At 36.5% G+C, this 15,545-nt stretch overlaps 3 protein-coding genes across 4 annotated transcripts; 2 read left to right on the forward strand and 1 right to left on the reverse strand.

Moving 5' to 3' along the window:
• Nucleotides 1-6: 6 nt before the first annotated feature.
• Nucleotides 7-4,534, forward strand: LOC124823503 (SWIM zinc finger family protein / mitogen-activated protein kinase kinase kinase (MAPKKK)-like protein). 2 transcript variants are annotated; one of them, XM_088107011.1, is made up of 2 exons: nucleotides 7-105; nucleotides 3,474-4,534. In XM_088107011.1, exons 1-2 carry the CDS (start codon nucleotides 22-24, stop codon nucleotides 4,389-4,391), a joined length of 1,002 nt encoding a protein of 333 aa, XP_087963137.1. In that variant the 5' UTR covers nucleotides 7-21; the 3' UTR covers nucleotides 4,392-4,534. The 2 variants fall into 2 exon arrangements, with proteins under 2 accessions (XP_087963137.1, XP_047151664.1); XM_047295708.2 differs by lacking the exon at nucleotides 7-105 and having other exon boundaries at nucleotides 3,128-4,534.
• A 1,413-nt stretch (nucleotides 4,535-5,947) lies between these two features.
• LOC124823506 (Regulator of chromosome condensation (RCC1) family protein) lies at nucleotides 5,948-9,062 on the forward strand. Its single transcript, XM_047295712.2, has 5 exons — nucleotides 5,948-6,108; nucleotides 6,216-6,395; nucleotides 7,310-7,345; nucleotides 7,464-7,621; nucleotides 7,698-9,062. Exons 1-5 carry the CDS (start codon nucleotides 6,015-6,017, stop codon nucleotides 8,967-8,969), a joined length of 1,740 nt encoding a protein of 579 aa, XP_047151668.1. The 5' UTR covers nucleotides 5,948-6,014; the 3' UTR covers nucleotides 8,970-9,062.
• A 728-nt stretch (nucleotides 9,063-9,790) lies between these two features.
• LOC124823504 (elongation factor Ts (DUF810)) lies at nucleotides 9,791-14,791 on the reverse strand. Its single transcript, XM_047295710.2, has 5 exons — nucleotides 14,191-14,791; nucleotides 12,918-13,787; nucleotides 12,101-12,556; nucleotides 11,450-11,639; nucleotides 9,791-11,366 (listed from the first exon to the last, which is right to left on the reverse strand). Exons 1-5 carry the CDS (start codon nucleotides 14,701-14,703, stop codon nucleotides 10,435-10,437), a joined length of 2,961 nt encoding a protein of 986 aa, XP_047151666.2. The 5' UTR covers nucleotides 14,704-14,791; the 3' UTR covers nucleotides 9,791-10,434.
• Nucleotides 14,792-15,545: the final 754 nt, after the last annotated feature.

Here is a 15,545-nt window from a genome sequence, read left to right on the forward strand (position 1 = left end):
TCTTTTTTGCATTTTATTAATATGCACAAAACCAATCTCACTGTGACCAAATTGCGCAGCTCTAACTTCGTATGTTATTTGTGGTCAGCGAGAATTATTTGTCAGGTTCACCCTAGTACCCAACTACTTCAGTTTCGTATTTTGTTCGTGGTTATTGTAGATAATTATGTTGTTGCAAATTTACAGTTAGGTTTCACGTCCATCTTCTATGACAAAATACGCAAAAGGTTATAAAGGTGCTAATAACGAACACAAACACGTATAAATTTTAATTCACGTTCTAAAAATTATAGACATGAGCTATTGAATCAGAAGTACGACTTATCAAAATTTTTTATTTTTAACAGTTTAAATGTGTTAACATAATATGTGTTGGCTCAATCTCATGTTTGTACAATCCCCTTGTTTGTTTGCTAACAATGCTATTATTCTTTACCATTTTGGTTTCTGATAATGCTCATGTTTTCCTTTCCTCAACTAGTTTCGCCAGGTCAAATGATTTCCTGTTGCTTATTTTCTTGGATGTTACTTGTTGTTCTCATTCTGTTGCTTTGTTTTTCAATATTCATTGGGGATGTTATTTGTCGCTTATTTACTACTATATTTAAGGCAAAGAGTAGCTTTTCTGGAACCTCAAATAGAAGTGTGAAAGTTAACTGATAAGGTAAAAGAAAACCTCACCAGTCTGCTTCATCTCCCTTAACTCCTTTCAAACCGTGCATTGTTGGAATTTTTGGTAGCAAAGTTGAAGCATTGCTATGTCAAAATAATGTTGTTAGAGTTGGGGACTGGGGGAACAAAGGGTCATGATGTCCTTGATTCTGGGTCTGCTGGATCCTTTTTAGATGTGTAATCATATCTATTTGTGTTTAAGGTTAGAACACAATGTCTGAGTCAGTGAACTGTGTGCAAGTGATCTTATTATCTTTGAGTCTTTTAGAATAGCATTTCAAAGGTTCGAGCAAAGTCAAAATTGTCCATCTACAGTCACAAATTAGATGTCATCCTACTGTTTTGACTCGCACCTAAGATTCGTTTACCCTTTTAGCTTTATCTGAATATCAGTAGCAGCTGATTTTGGATTTGCGATTTTGCAACATGGCAACTCTTTGTTTAAGTTCTGTTATATGGTCCATGTTCTGCATAGTCGACAACTTGGGCCCTGAGTCCTCCTATTGTTAGACAGCAAGGTTTCAACCTTCATATTGAAAATCTTTGCCTCTATTACTTATGTTAAAACTATTCTTTATCCCTATTCTTGATATTTGATATATACATCATAATGTGCAATTTTTATCTTCTTGAAAACTTAAAAGTATCATGGTTGAAAAAGGATTCTTTATTAGCTTTTGAATAAGTTTACACTTTACTACTATTTATGTCAATGTAGAGTAAGGTTGTCCTTAAATCTGTTATGTGTTTTAGAAAACATATACATGTATTTTGTCGTGTGTTACAATATTTTATAAGCCTGGTTAGTGTAATATGCTTAAACGCATTGTTAGGCGTAACATTGTTGTTGAAATATGGTTTGTGCATTAGGTGGAAGGAAAGGAAGGACAACACTTACAAGTGATTGTAATTGACAACTTAACCTCTCATTTTCCCCCTATAATTATGAACCCACTGATTTAGCTAGACAAAAACTTGAATTTTCTTGATACGTGAGTTTTTTTTTCCACTTTTCAAAGTACAGGCGAGCTCTACAACCTGTAGAACCAATCTTTTTCCTTTCCACCTAGAACAAAAATCCAACTGTCAGCCCTTATTCTCTCTTCCTCTACAGGCTCTGTGGAAGATGATTCAGATTGTCTAGCATAGGATGCGCCCTTTGATCTAACTTGACAAAATCCCTCTCAAATTCTCATACATACAATACACGTTATAATAAAAGAAATAACAAAAAATACTAGACTTACATGTGTCATCCTGAATCATTCATCCACAAATTGATCACTAACCTCTTGTATATGAGTTTGTCTCTCCTGGTGAACCTCTTTCTCGATAAACTCAACAATGCAAGAACTCACACCACTTGGATTGGGAACGGTCAATGAGTGGAAATAAAGAGTCGCCACTTGAGTTCACTTCCAAAATAAGACTCGGTTACGAAGACACTCTGTCTCTCTCAATTTCAACATAATTTCATTACTCTATTGTCAAAATTGTTTCTACAATGCACATACCATATTTTAAAAACAACAACCTTAATCAAGAAGATCTACAACAAAACCACCAAAACCAATACCAACATGCACATGACTACTCTAATAATTAGGCATTTAGTTTTAATTTTGAACTTCTAGATTATGTTAACACTTGATTTAGATTATGTTTTTTTAAACTTGATTTAGATTTATTTTCTTAGAGCTTCATTCGGGATTTTTGATTATATGTTGTTAGCTCTTGATTTGGATCGTTGTTATAACTAGATTCTGGATTGTGTTATTAGAACTTTAGTCAAATTATGTGTTCTTAGAACTTCATTAAATAATGTCACGTGCACCAACTTGAAATAGTTGTGGTAGTAAAATTTTAGTGCCAATACAAGAATATAAACAAATTTGGATACCAAACAAAAATATACTTTTCTAATTAAAGAATGTATTATAGATAGATTTTCTCACGGATTTATTTGTTGGTAATATTCCTTAAATTTCTTGCACACAAATTTATTTTGTCAATAATTCATGCATTTGTTACATACAATTGATATTTCTTTATATAAACACATTCATTACTCACACGTCTTCTAATCGTGGGAAATGTTCACGACCACTATCAACGAATTATTTCATAACCTTATTTATGGATTATTTAATATGTAGTATTATTTATGCTGAATGTGAATGTACCTATGTCTCTTATACATATAAAATTATTTTTGTATATAATTCGTGAGTAATATCCCATTTTTAATTGATTTGATGCTTTTCTTACATATTATTACGTCTGTAAAAAATTGCTTTTGTAGTATACATAAAGGAAAAAATATAATTTATCGTAACAGAACCTGCATAAGAATTACAGAGTTGCGCAATTCCAATGTGTTCCTTATTAGAAAACTTCCAACAACGTTAGATTTATTTTAGAAAATATTTTGTTCTTTCTTTTTGTTGTGGACTTTATATTTAATTTTTCTTTTCACAGAAGAGAAAAATTCCTGACTGAAAAACAAGCGAGTAGAAGAGACTCTGGTCCCACTTTGTCACTATATCCAATCAATTCGAAGAGCAGATTCACTAGAGTGTAAGCATTTGTAATAACTTGACAAGTATCTGGATCTGTTCTTATACTTTAAACAAACTGCATAAGAACTCCTCATAGGAAGTCAAGATAGTATGGTAGAAATTTCATAGGTGTTAGTTAATCTTATGATGATGAAGTAAAGAAGAAAGTGTGCATTGTACGTATGAGTTGCAGGTTTTGGGGTGAATTGCTAAAGCGTGCTGCATGGTTTACCACCATTGTAGGGAGAAAAGGGAAGTTGGCAAGTAAAGGTTTGGAATTGTACACATTACAAAATTCCCTGCCCCATCATCCATTCTTATTCCTTCACGTGTCCCCCAAAACTACACAACGAATCCCAGCCACACCTCTTCTACATAACCCTCCACCAACAACATATTCTCCTTATCCTAACCAACAACCTTAATTTCCCTCTTTCCTTTTCAACAATGGAATCCCATGCCTCCAATTCAAACTCTCATCCTAACCATAATAACAACCACCACCACCACCACCCGCCTAGGTTCAAACCCAGCCAACCCATCTCCGACCGAATAGTCCGTGCCCTCCGCCACCGTCTCCGCCTCCTCCACCGTGCCGGCTCCACCTTCTTCATATTCGGTGCCACCGGTAACGTCTACACGGTCACCCTCTCCTCCACCCCCTCCTGCACCTGCCCTGATCGTACAACCCCATGCAAGCACATTCTCTTTGTTTTCATTCGAGTTCTGGGCGTGTCCCTTGATGATGTCTGTCTAAGGAGGAGGACCCTTCGTCCCTGCCAGCTCCAACGTCTCCTCGGCAAGCCCACGTTGCCGGAGGCAGTGGCGGGCGGCACCCTCCGGCAGAGGTTCCACCAACTGTTCTTCGGTGGAGGGTCAAGGAGGCCAAAGATAGAGACGGAGGAGGGTGCGACGTGCCCGGTTTGCCTTGAAGAAATGGAGAAGGAGCAAAAGCTGGTTGCATGTGGGACATGTCGTAACCCTGTTCATGAAGAGTGCTTGATGAGGTGGAAGAGAACAAGGGGAAGAAGATCGGCTAGTTGTGTGATTTGTAGAGCAAGGTGGAGGGATACGGCGGAGCAGGATCAATATCTGAACCTTTCTGCGTATGTTAGTGAAGATGACATCGGAGAACCTGCTGGGGGGCTCTGCACTGGCTGAGTTTCATGTACATATAATATAATGTTTGATGTGTGGTTAAAGAATCATAATCACAATTAACTGAAACTGTTTATGTTGAAACTATGATTAGTCAGAATACTTGTGTATTGTTTCTGTAGTTCATACTTCTTTTATCCTCTGCAGCAACAGTTTCCTTCCTTTTGTTTTCACTAAACATACTTTGCAGTTTGGTTCTTTTCAAAATGGAAAAAAGACATAGTTGGACACCACGGAGGTTTTTTACCAGGAGAAAGATGAAAGACAGAAAACATACTGATTCAAAAAATTAATCATTACTTATAATGTTGATTTTGAGAAAATTGAAAATTTTCATTTTTTTGAATAAATAGAACTCATTTCGAGGGACTTGCTAAATTTTAAGAATACAGATTATTTTGAAATGGCCTTGTTTAATGCATTGCGTAAATATACTTGTTTAAACTTTATTTTGGAATTTATTGAAAATAGAATATTTTTGCAATATTTGTTTGTTTAAAATTATTTTTCGTTGATTGCACCAAACCTTAAATTAAATGAAACTAAATTGTAAATGTTAACTTAATTCCATCCTTTCATATTATTAAAAATAAAGATATAGAACGTTATGACATGTACCTTTTGTTCTTTTTAAATGAAATGGCTTAAGAGTAACGGTCCTTTTCCAGATAAATCTCAAATATAAATTAAAATGTATTTAGTAATATTTTAATTTTCAAAAAATATTTATTTTAAAAACTTATTTGAAATTTAATGAAAGAATTATTTATTCATATCTATAATCTATAAAATTAATAAAGAAAATACACTTGAAGTTGTTTTTTTAGTTAGCTTTTTTATGTACACACTTTTTTCTATTTTAAATAATAATAGTAATAGATGAACTATTTTTACAAGTATTATAGAAATTCAATTCCTATTTCATTTAGATTATTTATTTAAAAGATTAAAAATTAAAAAAAATAAGAGCTAAATAAATAGACATAACGTTTCCACAAGTTTTATATTAAATCAAATGAAATAAAATTTATTGACTTAAAAACGAACGAAAGGTTCTTTCAAACTGCATTCATGTGTTTTTTTAGTAAATTTTTTATTTTAAACATTAGATTCATTAGTTTAGTTTTAAAATTTAAGAGGATAATTGGTCTAACTTATTATATGAGACAAGTTTCTAGTATGTAAAGTTTTATATATTAAACAAGTATTTGGCAGATTATACGCCTGTTTGAATAAATGAAAAATAAATGTAAATCATATAAAATCAATAAATTAGTATTTTAAATATATGAAGTTAAAATTGATGTTTTTCAAAGATTATAAATTAAAATATTAAATCATTCTTAAATATTTAAAGATAATATAAATGGATTGATTTAATAATAAAAATATTTACAATCTTGTATAATATTAGTTAATTTAAAACAAAAATAATTATATTTCTTATAAATTTTAAGTTAACGCTAATATATTTTTTTCTTGTCATCTTTTAGATTTATTTGTGAGAGTAAAATATCATTTGTGTTTTATTTTTATATTTTCGTGTCTCGTATTGAGCTATGTATTTACGTACTTTGGGATAAACAGAGCCTTGTGTTGTGGCTTTGAGAGTTCTCATCGGAAGCAATGGAAGACGCCGGGAAACCTCTGAAGTCCGGCAACCCATCGCGTAAGGTGGTTGATTTGGCTGCCGGAGAAGCACACAATCTCGTTCTTACTGGTGAGTATCCCAATTCATTTTTTTTTTGTGAAAGAAAATTGAAATTTCAAATTTCATTGTTTGTGTGAAGCTTGAGCTGAGGGTTGAATTGTTGCTGTGGTTTGCAGGGGATGGCAGTGTCTACAGTTGGGGCAGGGGAATGTTTGGAAGGATTGGGAGTGGCTCAGAAACGGATGAGCTTTTTCCAGTACAACTCAAATTTGGAAACGCAAATCCAAATGGAACACAAGACACTGTCAAGATCGTGGGAATTGCTGCTGGCGCTTATCATAGTCTCGCTCTTGCAGGTTCACATCTTTCAGTGCTTTCCAATACTTCACACCTTTCAATTTCCCCCTTTTTATATAGATATCCCATGGACAAAACTTAGCTGCATTTCTTTGGATGCTATTAGTCATGTACTCCAATGAGATATATAATCTCGTCTTCTAAATTTGCACAATAAATGTTTGCATAAATGGTCAATATAAATTATCAAGATACAGTTTCAATTTTATTAAGATAACAAAACTGCAAGCTAACTGCATGTAAGTTTTGTTCTATCTAGAGAAAGAAAACTCGAGTGCAGTTTTTTGAGTGTCTTTAAGTGTTGTTCCTTGAATAGATCTATCATTTTTTGAAATTTGTCTTCTGATTAAAAATTGTGGTATAACGTGCTGGTGAGAAATAGATTAAATAAACTCCAAAATTGATTTTTGTTCAAGAATAAAATTTAGTACATCAGACCTTGTTTCTCTTTTGCTGAATTCTTAGGTCACCTGGACAAGAACAAATAAAAATTTATCAGAATATAGTAACTTACTTCCTCAGCTTATTGTTATTAAGAGGAACAGTTCATCTTATTTTTGGAGAAATTAATTTTCATCTTAAATGCTCCATAATGAGCAGGTGGCCAACCTCCTGCAGTATAATTTCATTTTCATTGTTGTTTGCTGAAATGTGAACGCAGAAGTCAAATCATAAACTGTTGTCTGCTAACTCAGATTTCCAGATTTGAATCTTTTTCCCTTGATGGTAAGTCTAGCTAAAGTTTCCCAATTATTAGTAACCTTGTTGCTAAACCTTCATGAGAGTGATAAGTGTATGCTTGAATTTAGATTTGTCAAACAGATATGAAACATAGCTATTGTAACTTAGGCTGGTTCTTTTTATTTGAATTTGAAGGTATTCCGCCATCTAATTCTTCAGTCTGTGTTGGCAGAAGATGGAGCTGTTTGGTCTTGGGGTTACAATTTCTGTATCCTTACTTGGAATCCATTGGTTCATCTCAGTTAATATATATTGCTTGTTTTTACTTTAGCAGTTTGTTGAATTTATGTTCTGTACTGGCACCTACACCCTTGACTAATGTATGGATGGTCAACTTGGTACAAATGGAGAGAAATCACATGACAATGAATATGAGGTTGGAGACCATTGTTTAGTTCCCCGGTTACTGAACAGGTTTGTTGAATTGCACTCTGTCAATTCTTCATCGAGTGTGTCTGAAACAGAAGCCAAAACATTACTTAAGGTATAACACGAATTGCATTCATTTTCTTAATCTAAAGTGGAAATCAAGGTGACTTCACACTGTTTAACTTTCACAGATATGTGCTATCAAAGCTGGAGGAATGATATCTCTGGCTATTGATAACTGTGGGACCCTATGGATGTGGGGAAACTGTCCACAACAAAGTAAAGAAGGTGAGTTAGCACTTGTAAGCAGTTTCACTCCAACTCCAGTTCGGGATTTTCTGGGTCGATCTGTTGTCAAGGTTGCATGTGGAAATGAGCATATCGTAGCTCTGGTTAGTGCTGGCGAATCATACAATGGTGAAGATCTAGTATGCTACTCTTGGGGTTATAACACCCGTGGCCAATTGGGCTTGGGGGATAGAGAGAACAGGCTGCATCCGGAAGTTGTTAAAACATTTGATGAGGAATCACCCTATGAGGTGGCATGTGGTGCCTATCACACTGCTTTGCTAACTCGTATAAAGAAAAGTAGTAGTGACACATTAGACAGCAGATGCTGGACCTTTGGCCTTGGAGATAATGGCCAGCTTGGGCATGGAACAACACAAAGCACATTATTTCCTACACCTGTTAAAGAATTGCCACAAAATGTATCCCTTATTTGTGTTGACTGTGGTTTGTTTCATACAAGCGTAGTTTCCTCAGATGGGGATGTGTGGTCATGGGGAATGGAGAAGGGTCTTGGCTTATGCCCTGATGCTAGTCGAGCTGGAACAGATTCTGGTGATGCACTGTCTCCCCGTCTTATGTCATGGAAGCCAAATCAACCTAAATTTCCAGATCCAGTTAAACTTGCATGTGGGGCCGCACATACTGTTATAATTGCGCAAGGGGGATATAGAATGTGGTCTTGGGGTAGGGGAAGAAGTGGAGTTCTTGGAGATGGTAAAGGAGTAGATTGTTACACTCCCACGCTCGTACTATGGCCTCAAATGATGGATGACTCTGAGGAAGAGGAAGTAAAAAGCGATGGTGAGCAAGGTAAGGCTAGAGAAAAGGAGACTGAAGCAACAAATGAAGCAGAAGAGAAACTATCCTCAGCATTGAATGAGCTGAAGCTGCTTAAAACAAAGCTATCTGTGATTAAAAATTATGCCAGTATTCTGCATGGTTCGGTTTTTGGAAAGCCCTTTGATGAGCAAGATATCCCTGATTCATTGCAGAATTCAGGTTCATTTGACATGGGAAAAGAATGGGAGAAGATGTTAGAGACCGCAGATCATAGGAAGCTAATTAGGTTGGAAATGTTTTACCGAGACATGCTTGCTGGAGTAAAAGATGAACTAATGAAGAGAAGGATAAAGGAAATTGTAAAGGAGTGTCTCCAATCTTCAGAGGTGTAAAAACAGTATCTAAATGTAAAACATGATACCATTCGGAACAAAAGTATTTCACCTAAAAAGTAATAAGCTATTTGATCATTCCATTTTGCACCATTGGTATGCCCATTTACTACTCACCCTAGTTGATCATTTTATTTTGCACTAGTTTAATTCGATACCACAACCTGTATTACAATCTCCAACCCAAACCTCACCTCCCTTCCATTACACAAATGACCCTTACGTGTTTAATGCCAGTGGAACCCGCAGAAACAAACCGAAAATGACAATATCGTTAATTTGCGTATCAATTTTGTCACATTCTTAGTTTTACAATACCAGATATAAAACCGGAAAAAAAAATTATTACAGCATACGTTTCATTTTATATTTTTATCAAACCAGAAAAACAGAATATATTGTGATTTTTCATATCTACAATTTCCTGATCCACAATACATTTTTATACTACCAAGATTTTATACTTCTTTTCGTTTTTCACTTCTACATTTCACAAGCTATTCTTACTTCTTTTTGTATCAAAACACAAGTGTAAATCTAAATGAATTTGCTGGTACAAGTGCCTATAAATAATTCAGAAACTTGTTTGTCATCGCGGCATTTATATAACTTCGGCTATAACTTTCTTATTTTTTATTATTTTGGTGGGTCACTAAAGTGTAAAATTGTATATGATAGATACAATGAGAGCAATCAATTGTTCGGGTCCCGCTGGATAATGTGTACCCGGCATTGCGTTCTCAATAATCAAGCACCTAAAGGTGCTTTAGCTGTCCACACATGGCACATCTCAACATTCCATACCAGAAACTTCCTTCGGATAAGTCAAAAAACCAAACATGTCTGACTAAAGAAGGATATATGTATTACATAAGAGTGCTGCATTAGCATATATATACAATGTTAAATCCCAGTTTACAATCAATGCCGGCCTTTTCATTCATACTAAGAAAAAGTTGCATAAACTTCAATCAACAAATGGGCTATTATACAATTCCTGCATTTCATACTAGTAGAAGGGGCAACCCAATCCAAAGGAATGTAACAAAAGAATAATGAGAACGTAGGATATCTCATTTTCATATTATAGAGAGAACTCTAAATAAAAAAAATTAAGATAAACGCAGAATAAACCACCGTGAGATATCTCTAGTAATAATTAATGAATCAGAAAGAATATTCAACTACCTTCCCAAATAAGCCAGCCATAATCATGGCCCACATTTATGCTGCCTCACTTCAGACTTGGAGAATACGCTGCCGATAGCACTAAGCCTCTCGACAATATTCCCAATGTCTTACAGGACGGCCCCATCCTGACGTAGGTCTTGCTGAACAATTCACACAAATTACCTGCTTGGCAACGTTGCACTTAACACCAGCAGAACCAGACAGTTAACAGATCGCATCTCCCACTCCCAAGTACATCTCAGTTTGCCATTCCATTAACTAGTTCTCAGGGTTGTCAAAGTTTCTTAGGTAGATCATATGCCTTTTTCAGAAACTTGGAAGCTGATTCATCATTTCTATAACATAACACACGTAACAATGTGTTTGGTTCTGACGGATTCCACTGTCCTGAGGTGGGAGGTAATGGAAGTTTAGACCTGGCGGAGGATTTATATGTCTCCATGGTCAACCGTCTAAACTGCTCTATGAGGGTCTCTGTGTCAGTTCTGAAAAGGGGAAGGATAGACCTCGCAGTTGTTGAAAACTTATCTATTAATTCAGAAGGCAAGCCATCCCCATTTGCCCAAAACAATTCCTTCAGAAATTTGAAATCATCCTCGATGATCTGAGAATCCTTCCGGTTAAAAGCACGGGAGGGACCTCCAGCAAGCAATACAAGCAAGAATCCATCAAAGGAAGCTCTCATTATTTCAGTAACAATTCGTGTGCGAATTCTTTCATGAACAGTATCTGAAATGAACATTAATTTCCGTTCAAGTTCCTGAAGGTATGGCTCAATTCTTGAAGATGCTGGATCCCCAACGTACAAACCATCCAATAAGACATGGCTTAGATCATGAAAGACAACTCTATAGGCTGCAGCCTCGCAGAGTTGCTGAATTCCTTCAAGACACGCAGCTGGAGATAGTTCAAACTTCTTTGCTAATCCATTTGAAAAATCTTCCACATGAGCAGATTCAGAGTTCCGTAGAAGGGTAATTATTCTCTTTTCCAGAACATCAAATTCACCCAGGATCCATTGCAAAGTATTAATGCGAACACAGAGTTGTGGTATTCCAGAAGAGCTATCCCCATTTGTTGCAACCTGAGGGTTTCTCTTCTGAGGATTTGGAGATTTATCTTTTTTCTTGCCAAATCCCTGAAACTTTGAACCGATAGTGCACCTGGTCAACGCTGGCATTGTTGGAAGAAATGTGTTTCGTGATCCTGAATATTAAAACAAAGATAGTTACTAAAGATGCCAAATATCAGACTCCGGTGCTCAACTATAAAATTCCAAAATCATTTACCACAGCCAGATTTTGCTTTGATGACATAATACTGAAGGCATTTGTCAAGGCCATTCATCACTTCCGGAAGCATTGCAGGATGCATGGGTATCGGAAGCTGAAAGAAAGCATCCAATGTCTCATTTATAATCCGCAAAACATCAACAGCAGATGGAGCATATCCTTCCTGATTTGCTTGAGGACTCCAAACCTAGGATTGGATAACACAGTAAACTAAGTTAGTTCATGACATGGGCATTCAATTAATGCAGATAACCAGAAAACACGAAAAACAATCACACGCATAAATGAACCTGCTATCTCTAATCAATTAAGAGAATTTCATCATGCAAAGAAATACACAACATACAAATGTTCAGAAATAAATTTATGATGTTTCATCTTTAAAATCATGAGTCTAAGGGTGTGTTTAGACAAACAACTTGACCAAGTACTTTATCTTGATAATCTTTACCAAGAAACTTATAGCTCTTTTCAAAGAGTTTCTAGGAGTCATAAGTTGTTTTCAAAATCTCAAGTAATCTTCATAAAAGTTGTTTTCCAACCCCGTCCTAATTTGCATCAAAATGCTCATCCGCAACAATTCTCATAGGTAATGGTGTCGATGAAAATCATCAACTGGTAACAAAAGAAAAGATAATGGATGCAAACCTCTTGCTGCAGATTCCTATCGACCCACTCCTTTAGTCTGTCTATTCTAGTTTTAATCCATATTTTCACAAGGTTAGCAATTGCCCCTTCAGCCTCATAAGGAGGCATCTCACGGATAATTGCTTTACCACCATCATCGCTTTCCACAGAATCCTCCACAGCTATCTGCACAAGGTCTTTCTCTAACTGATCGGCAGCTCTCAACACTTGAACCGCATCAGGTGTCAATTCTGTGATACCTGATATGAACTGCTTTAATTCGTTTCCATAGCATGAGTGAAGGGTGGCCACAGCAAGACCTGCTGCCAAAGGATGCCACCTCTTAAGTATTGGACTGAAGACTTGTTTTTCATTGGTTGCCAGGCTACCTACATCCTTCGCAAGGATGGCAAGGACAGGGAGAGCATTTGGCTGATTTTTGGATGCTCTCCTGCTGGAGTCTGCCTTCTCCATTATCTATGCAGCAGCAAAACAAACATATTTCAGCAGATACATTCATTAAAATACAGAGAGGCTGATAGATGAAGAATTTAACATCGATACTAAAAGCATAAATGTAAGTTACAATCAAAATCTATCAACACAACCAAACTATCCATTAGACCGCATATGGATATCCAAACCTTTGTTCCCTATAGACCCTGTCAAATGTGCAGACGTTATATTTTCATACGCAACAAACCAGTGAGTTAAAGAGTTGTCTCCCCCACCCCCCCTTACCCCTATCTAAGCACTAATGCAATCCAAGTAGATGATAACCCCCACGTCATTCACCTTTAACTGAATGGAAAAACCAACGGCTAACAGATGAACTTGCCTGGGCAAAAGCAGTGCGTAGTGATGACCTGATGTAGGTTTCAATTCTTTCACGTGCCACATTGACATCATTTCTTCTCCTCCGGCGATACTCATTGGATATATCCTCAACCAAAATCTTAGCTGCGGCTACCCCTAAAGAGACTATGCCCTGCATGGTTTCAACATTACCCCGGTCAAAAGTTTCATGATATGCAAGGAGCCTTTTCTCAGCCCACCCCAATATAGAAGTCAACGTAGAGCTCAAAACTTTGGAATATTCTGCATCTTTTGTTGTCTTCGCATCTTTTGCAACTTCTGCCAGCTGGCCATCAGCAGCAGATAGCAGTTCCAAATCCACCTGGCCAGTCACAACAAACCGGTGAAACAAAACCCAAGTGAAACAAAGATTATGCAACGTCTGATTTAACCCAAGGATACCCCAGGTCTTCTTGATTTGTTCCATCAGCTCATCAAATTCCTCAATAATAGACGATTCATCATTAGCATCAAAGCATGATTGCAAAAGCATTTCATAAAGCCGCAGATTCAGAGGAATCCCATCTGCCCAGTGGCATGAATCAGCATAAGATCCATCATACGACCGATTTGCAAGGGACATGACAGCACTACGAAGAACTTGCATAGATTCGGTATTCTTCCCGGTTTCTATAGGTTTATCCAATGCAGCATGAATAATCTGCCGCAGACGCTGTGCCGCAGAATTCGACTTATCCAAGGGAATTTGTGGATGCAAAATTAAACCAGCCTCCAGAACCTTCAAGGTTCTTTTCTGCCACTCAACGTACTCTTGCTGATCAGTAAAATCCGAAGCCTTGAGTTGCTGCAGCAACTCAAGCGGAACCACCACAGACTCAATCCTTCTTCCGACCTACAACGAACATACACTCAGTTAAGCTTCATGACACAATTTGCTTCATATATCGAGCAATTCAACACACGCAACAATTAAGAACAAGTTAACCAGCACTTTGCGAATATGTTCATTCGAGCATGTCTTAGTTATATTTGGATCAAAGTAACAATCACGCGAAAAAATTGAGAGAATCTAATAGCAGATCAAAGGATTCTGAAATCTCGCCGACCGCAATTGCAGCCACATTTGTCCACAATTTCTCAAGGATTGCGTTCAAACCTCGATAGTGACCGATATTTAAAACCTCAGTGATAACCGATAAGAGAGAAAAATTGAACCAGATCAACCATCACTTGTTACATGCATTGCAGGAAGCGCGAAAAACGTGAAGAGTGGATTAAGCGAAGAGTGTTATGACCTGGCCAGCGGAAATCCTGAGAAGAGCGCGTCTCACGCGCGAATCCATGGCTTCGGAAACCCTCATCTGGTTCCGCATGAGTTCTCCGACTGTTAACGGTCGCTTCGGCTTTCCTTGGCCCGAACCGGAAGCCGAACCGGAGCCAGGACTCTTTCTGGAGCCCGAACCAGGCGATTTCAAGCCGAAGGCCTTCTTAACCTTGCTGGCGGCGGTGGAAGTGATGGATCGCTGGAGTGCTTGCGAGTTGGGCGAGTTCTGGCCGGGTGAATTGACGGAGGAGTGATTAGGGATGGAACTGAGCGGCTTGCCGGAGGAGGTGCGGCAGGCGGCAACGAAGATCTCGAAGGCTGTTAAGGAAAGGTCGGAATCGGAAAGGTTGGCGGCGAGCTGACCGAGCGGAGAAGGGAGGTCGTCGGCGGAAGAAAGGGCGGAAGGTTTTGGAGGCATTATGGTGGGCGGAGTTGTGTCTCTCTTGGAATGGCCCAATGATAGGTCCCTGAAGAGATGAGCCATTGCGAGAACAGAGAGAAAGAAAAGAAAGAAGAAGAGAAGAGGTGAGAGAGTCAAGAGTATGGACTACATACATACACGGTAAAAGTCCCGTTCAGATCAGATGGGGACACTCCCTCTCCTTTCTCTTTTTACTTTTCTTCTATTCTTTTTTTTATTCATCTCTTCTAAATCAATTCAACCTTCCTTTCTCTAGAACCTTAATATTCACTCATATCTTTTTATTCTTTTTATTTCATTTTTTTTCTCTGACTTTCTCCTGAATTTTGGCTTGCCTTCTTCAATTTTTTCTACTTTCTAACATATTCAATTGCTTCATGTGAAGAAAAAAAAAACACGTTACATTGATATTTTCTTTTTGTTTTTCTTGGTTCTTCACCTTGATAAAATCAATACATTAATTTGAATGAATGTAATTATAATTTTTTTTAAATATCTTTTTAAACAATATAATTCAAATTTAGGAATATTAATTTTTTATTTCAATTATCACTAAGTTAAAAAATTAAATATTAAATAATTGTTCAAAATTACAAATATATATATATATATATATATATATATATATATATATATTAATAATCATTTATAGTGAATACTAGTTAGTCAAGATTTTTTCTTTTTAATATTTGCAAAACTTTTTTTTTATTGATGTTAACTAAGATTCGATAACAACTATTTAGGTTGATATTGATCAAAGTTATTTCTATAATGTTAACAATTCAATTTGATAAAAAAAAAATCAATTATGATCAATGTTGGTTGAAATTTTTCCATTAATATTAAAAAAATCCTTGTAAATTATTGACAAGAAAAAATATAGTTACTGATGATACAAAAATCAT

This window comes from Vigna umbellata, chromosome 2 (assembly GCF_029865625.1).
Source record: "Vigna umbellata cultivar VRB3 chromosome 2, Vumbellata_1.0, whole genome shotgun sequence".
NCBI classification, from domain to species: domain Eukaryota; kingdom Viridiplantae; phylum Streptophyta; class Magnoliopsida; order Fabales; family Fabaceae; genus Vigna; species Vigna umbellata.

What these genes read in the sequence shown, in the direction of transcription:
- LOC124823504 (XM_047295710.2), bottom strand. Translation starts at nt 14,703, where the DNA reads ATGGCTCATCTCTTCAGGGACCTATCATTGGGCCATTCCAAGAGAGAC. An exon ending in TACGCACTGCTTTTGCCCAG is followed by an intron (nt 12,557 to 12,917) that starts GCAAGTTCATCT and finishes GCTGCTGCATAG; the next exon opens with ATAATGGAGAAGGCAGACTC. An exon ending in CAAAGCAAAATCTGGCTGTG is followed by an intron (nt 11,367 to 11,449) that starts GTAAATGATTTT and finishes TTTAATATTCAG; the next exon opens with GATCACGAAACACATTTCTT.
- LOC124823503 (XM_088107011.1), top strand. Translation starts at nt 22, where the DNA reads ATGCACAAAACCAATCTCACTGTGACCAAATTGCGCAGCTCTAACTTC. An exon ending in CAGCGAGAATTATTTGTCAG is followed by an intron (nt 106 to 3,473) that starts GTTCACCCTAGT and finishes CCACCATTGTAG; the next exon opens with GGAGAAAAGGGAAGTTGGCA.
- LOC124823506 (XM_047295712.2), top strand. Translation starts at nt 6,015, where the DNA reads ATGGAAGACGCCGGGAAACCTCTGAAGTCCGGCAACCCATCGCGTAAG. An exon ending in ACACAATCTCGTTCTTACTG is followed by an intron (nt 6,109 to 6,215) that starts GTGAGTATCCCA and finishes TGTGGTTTGCAG; the next exon opens with GGGATGGCAGTGTCTACAGT. An exon ending in AAGCCAAAACATTACTTAAG is followed by an intron (nt 7,622 to 7,697) that starts GTATAACACGAA and finishes TAACTTTCACAG; the next exon opens with ATATGTGCTATCAAAGCTGG.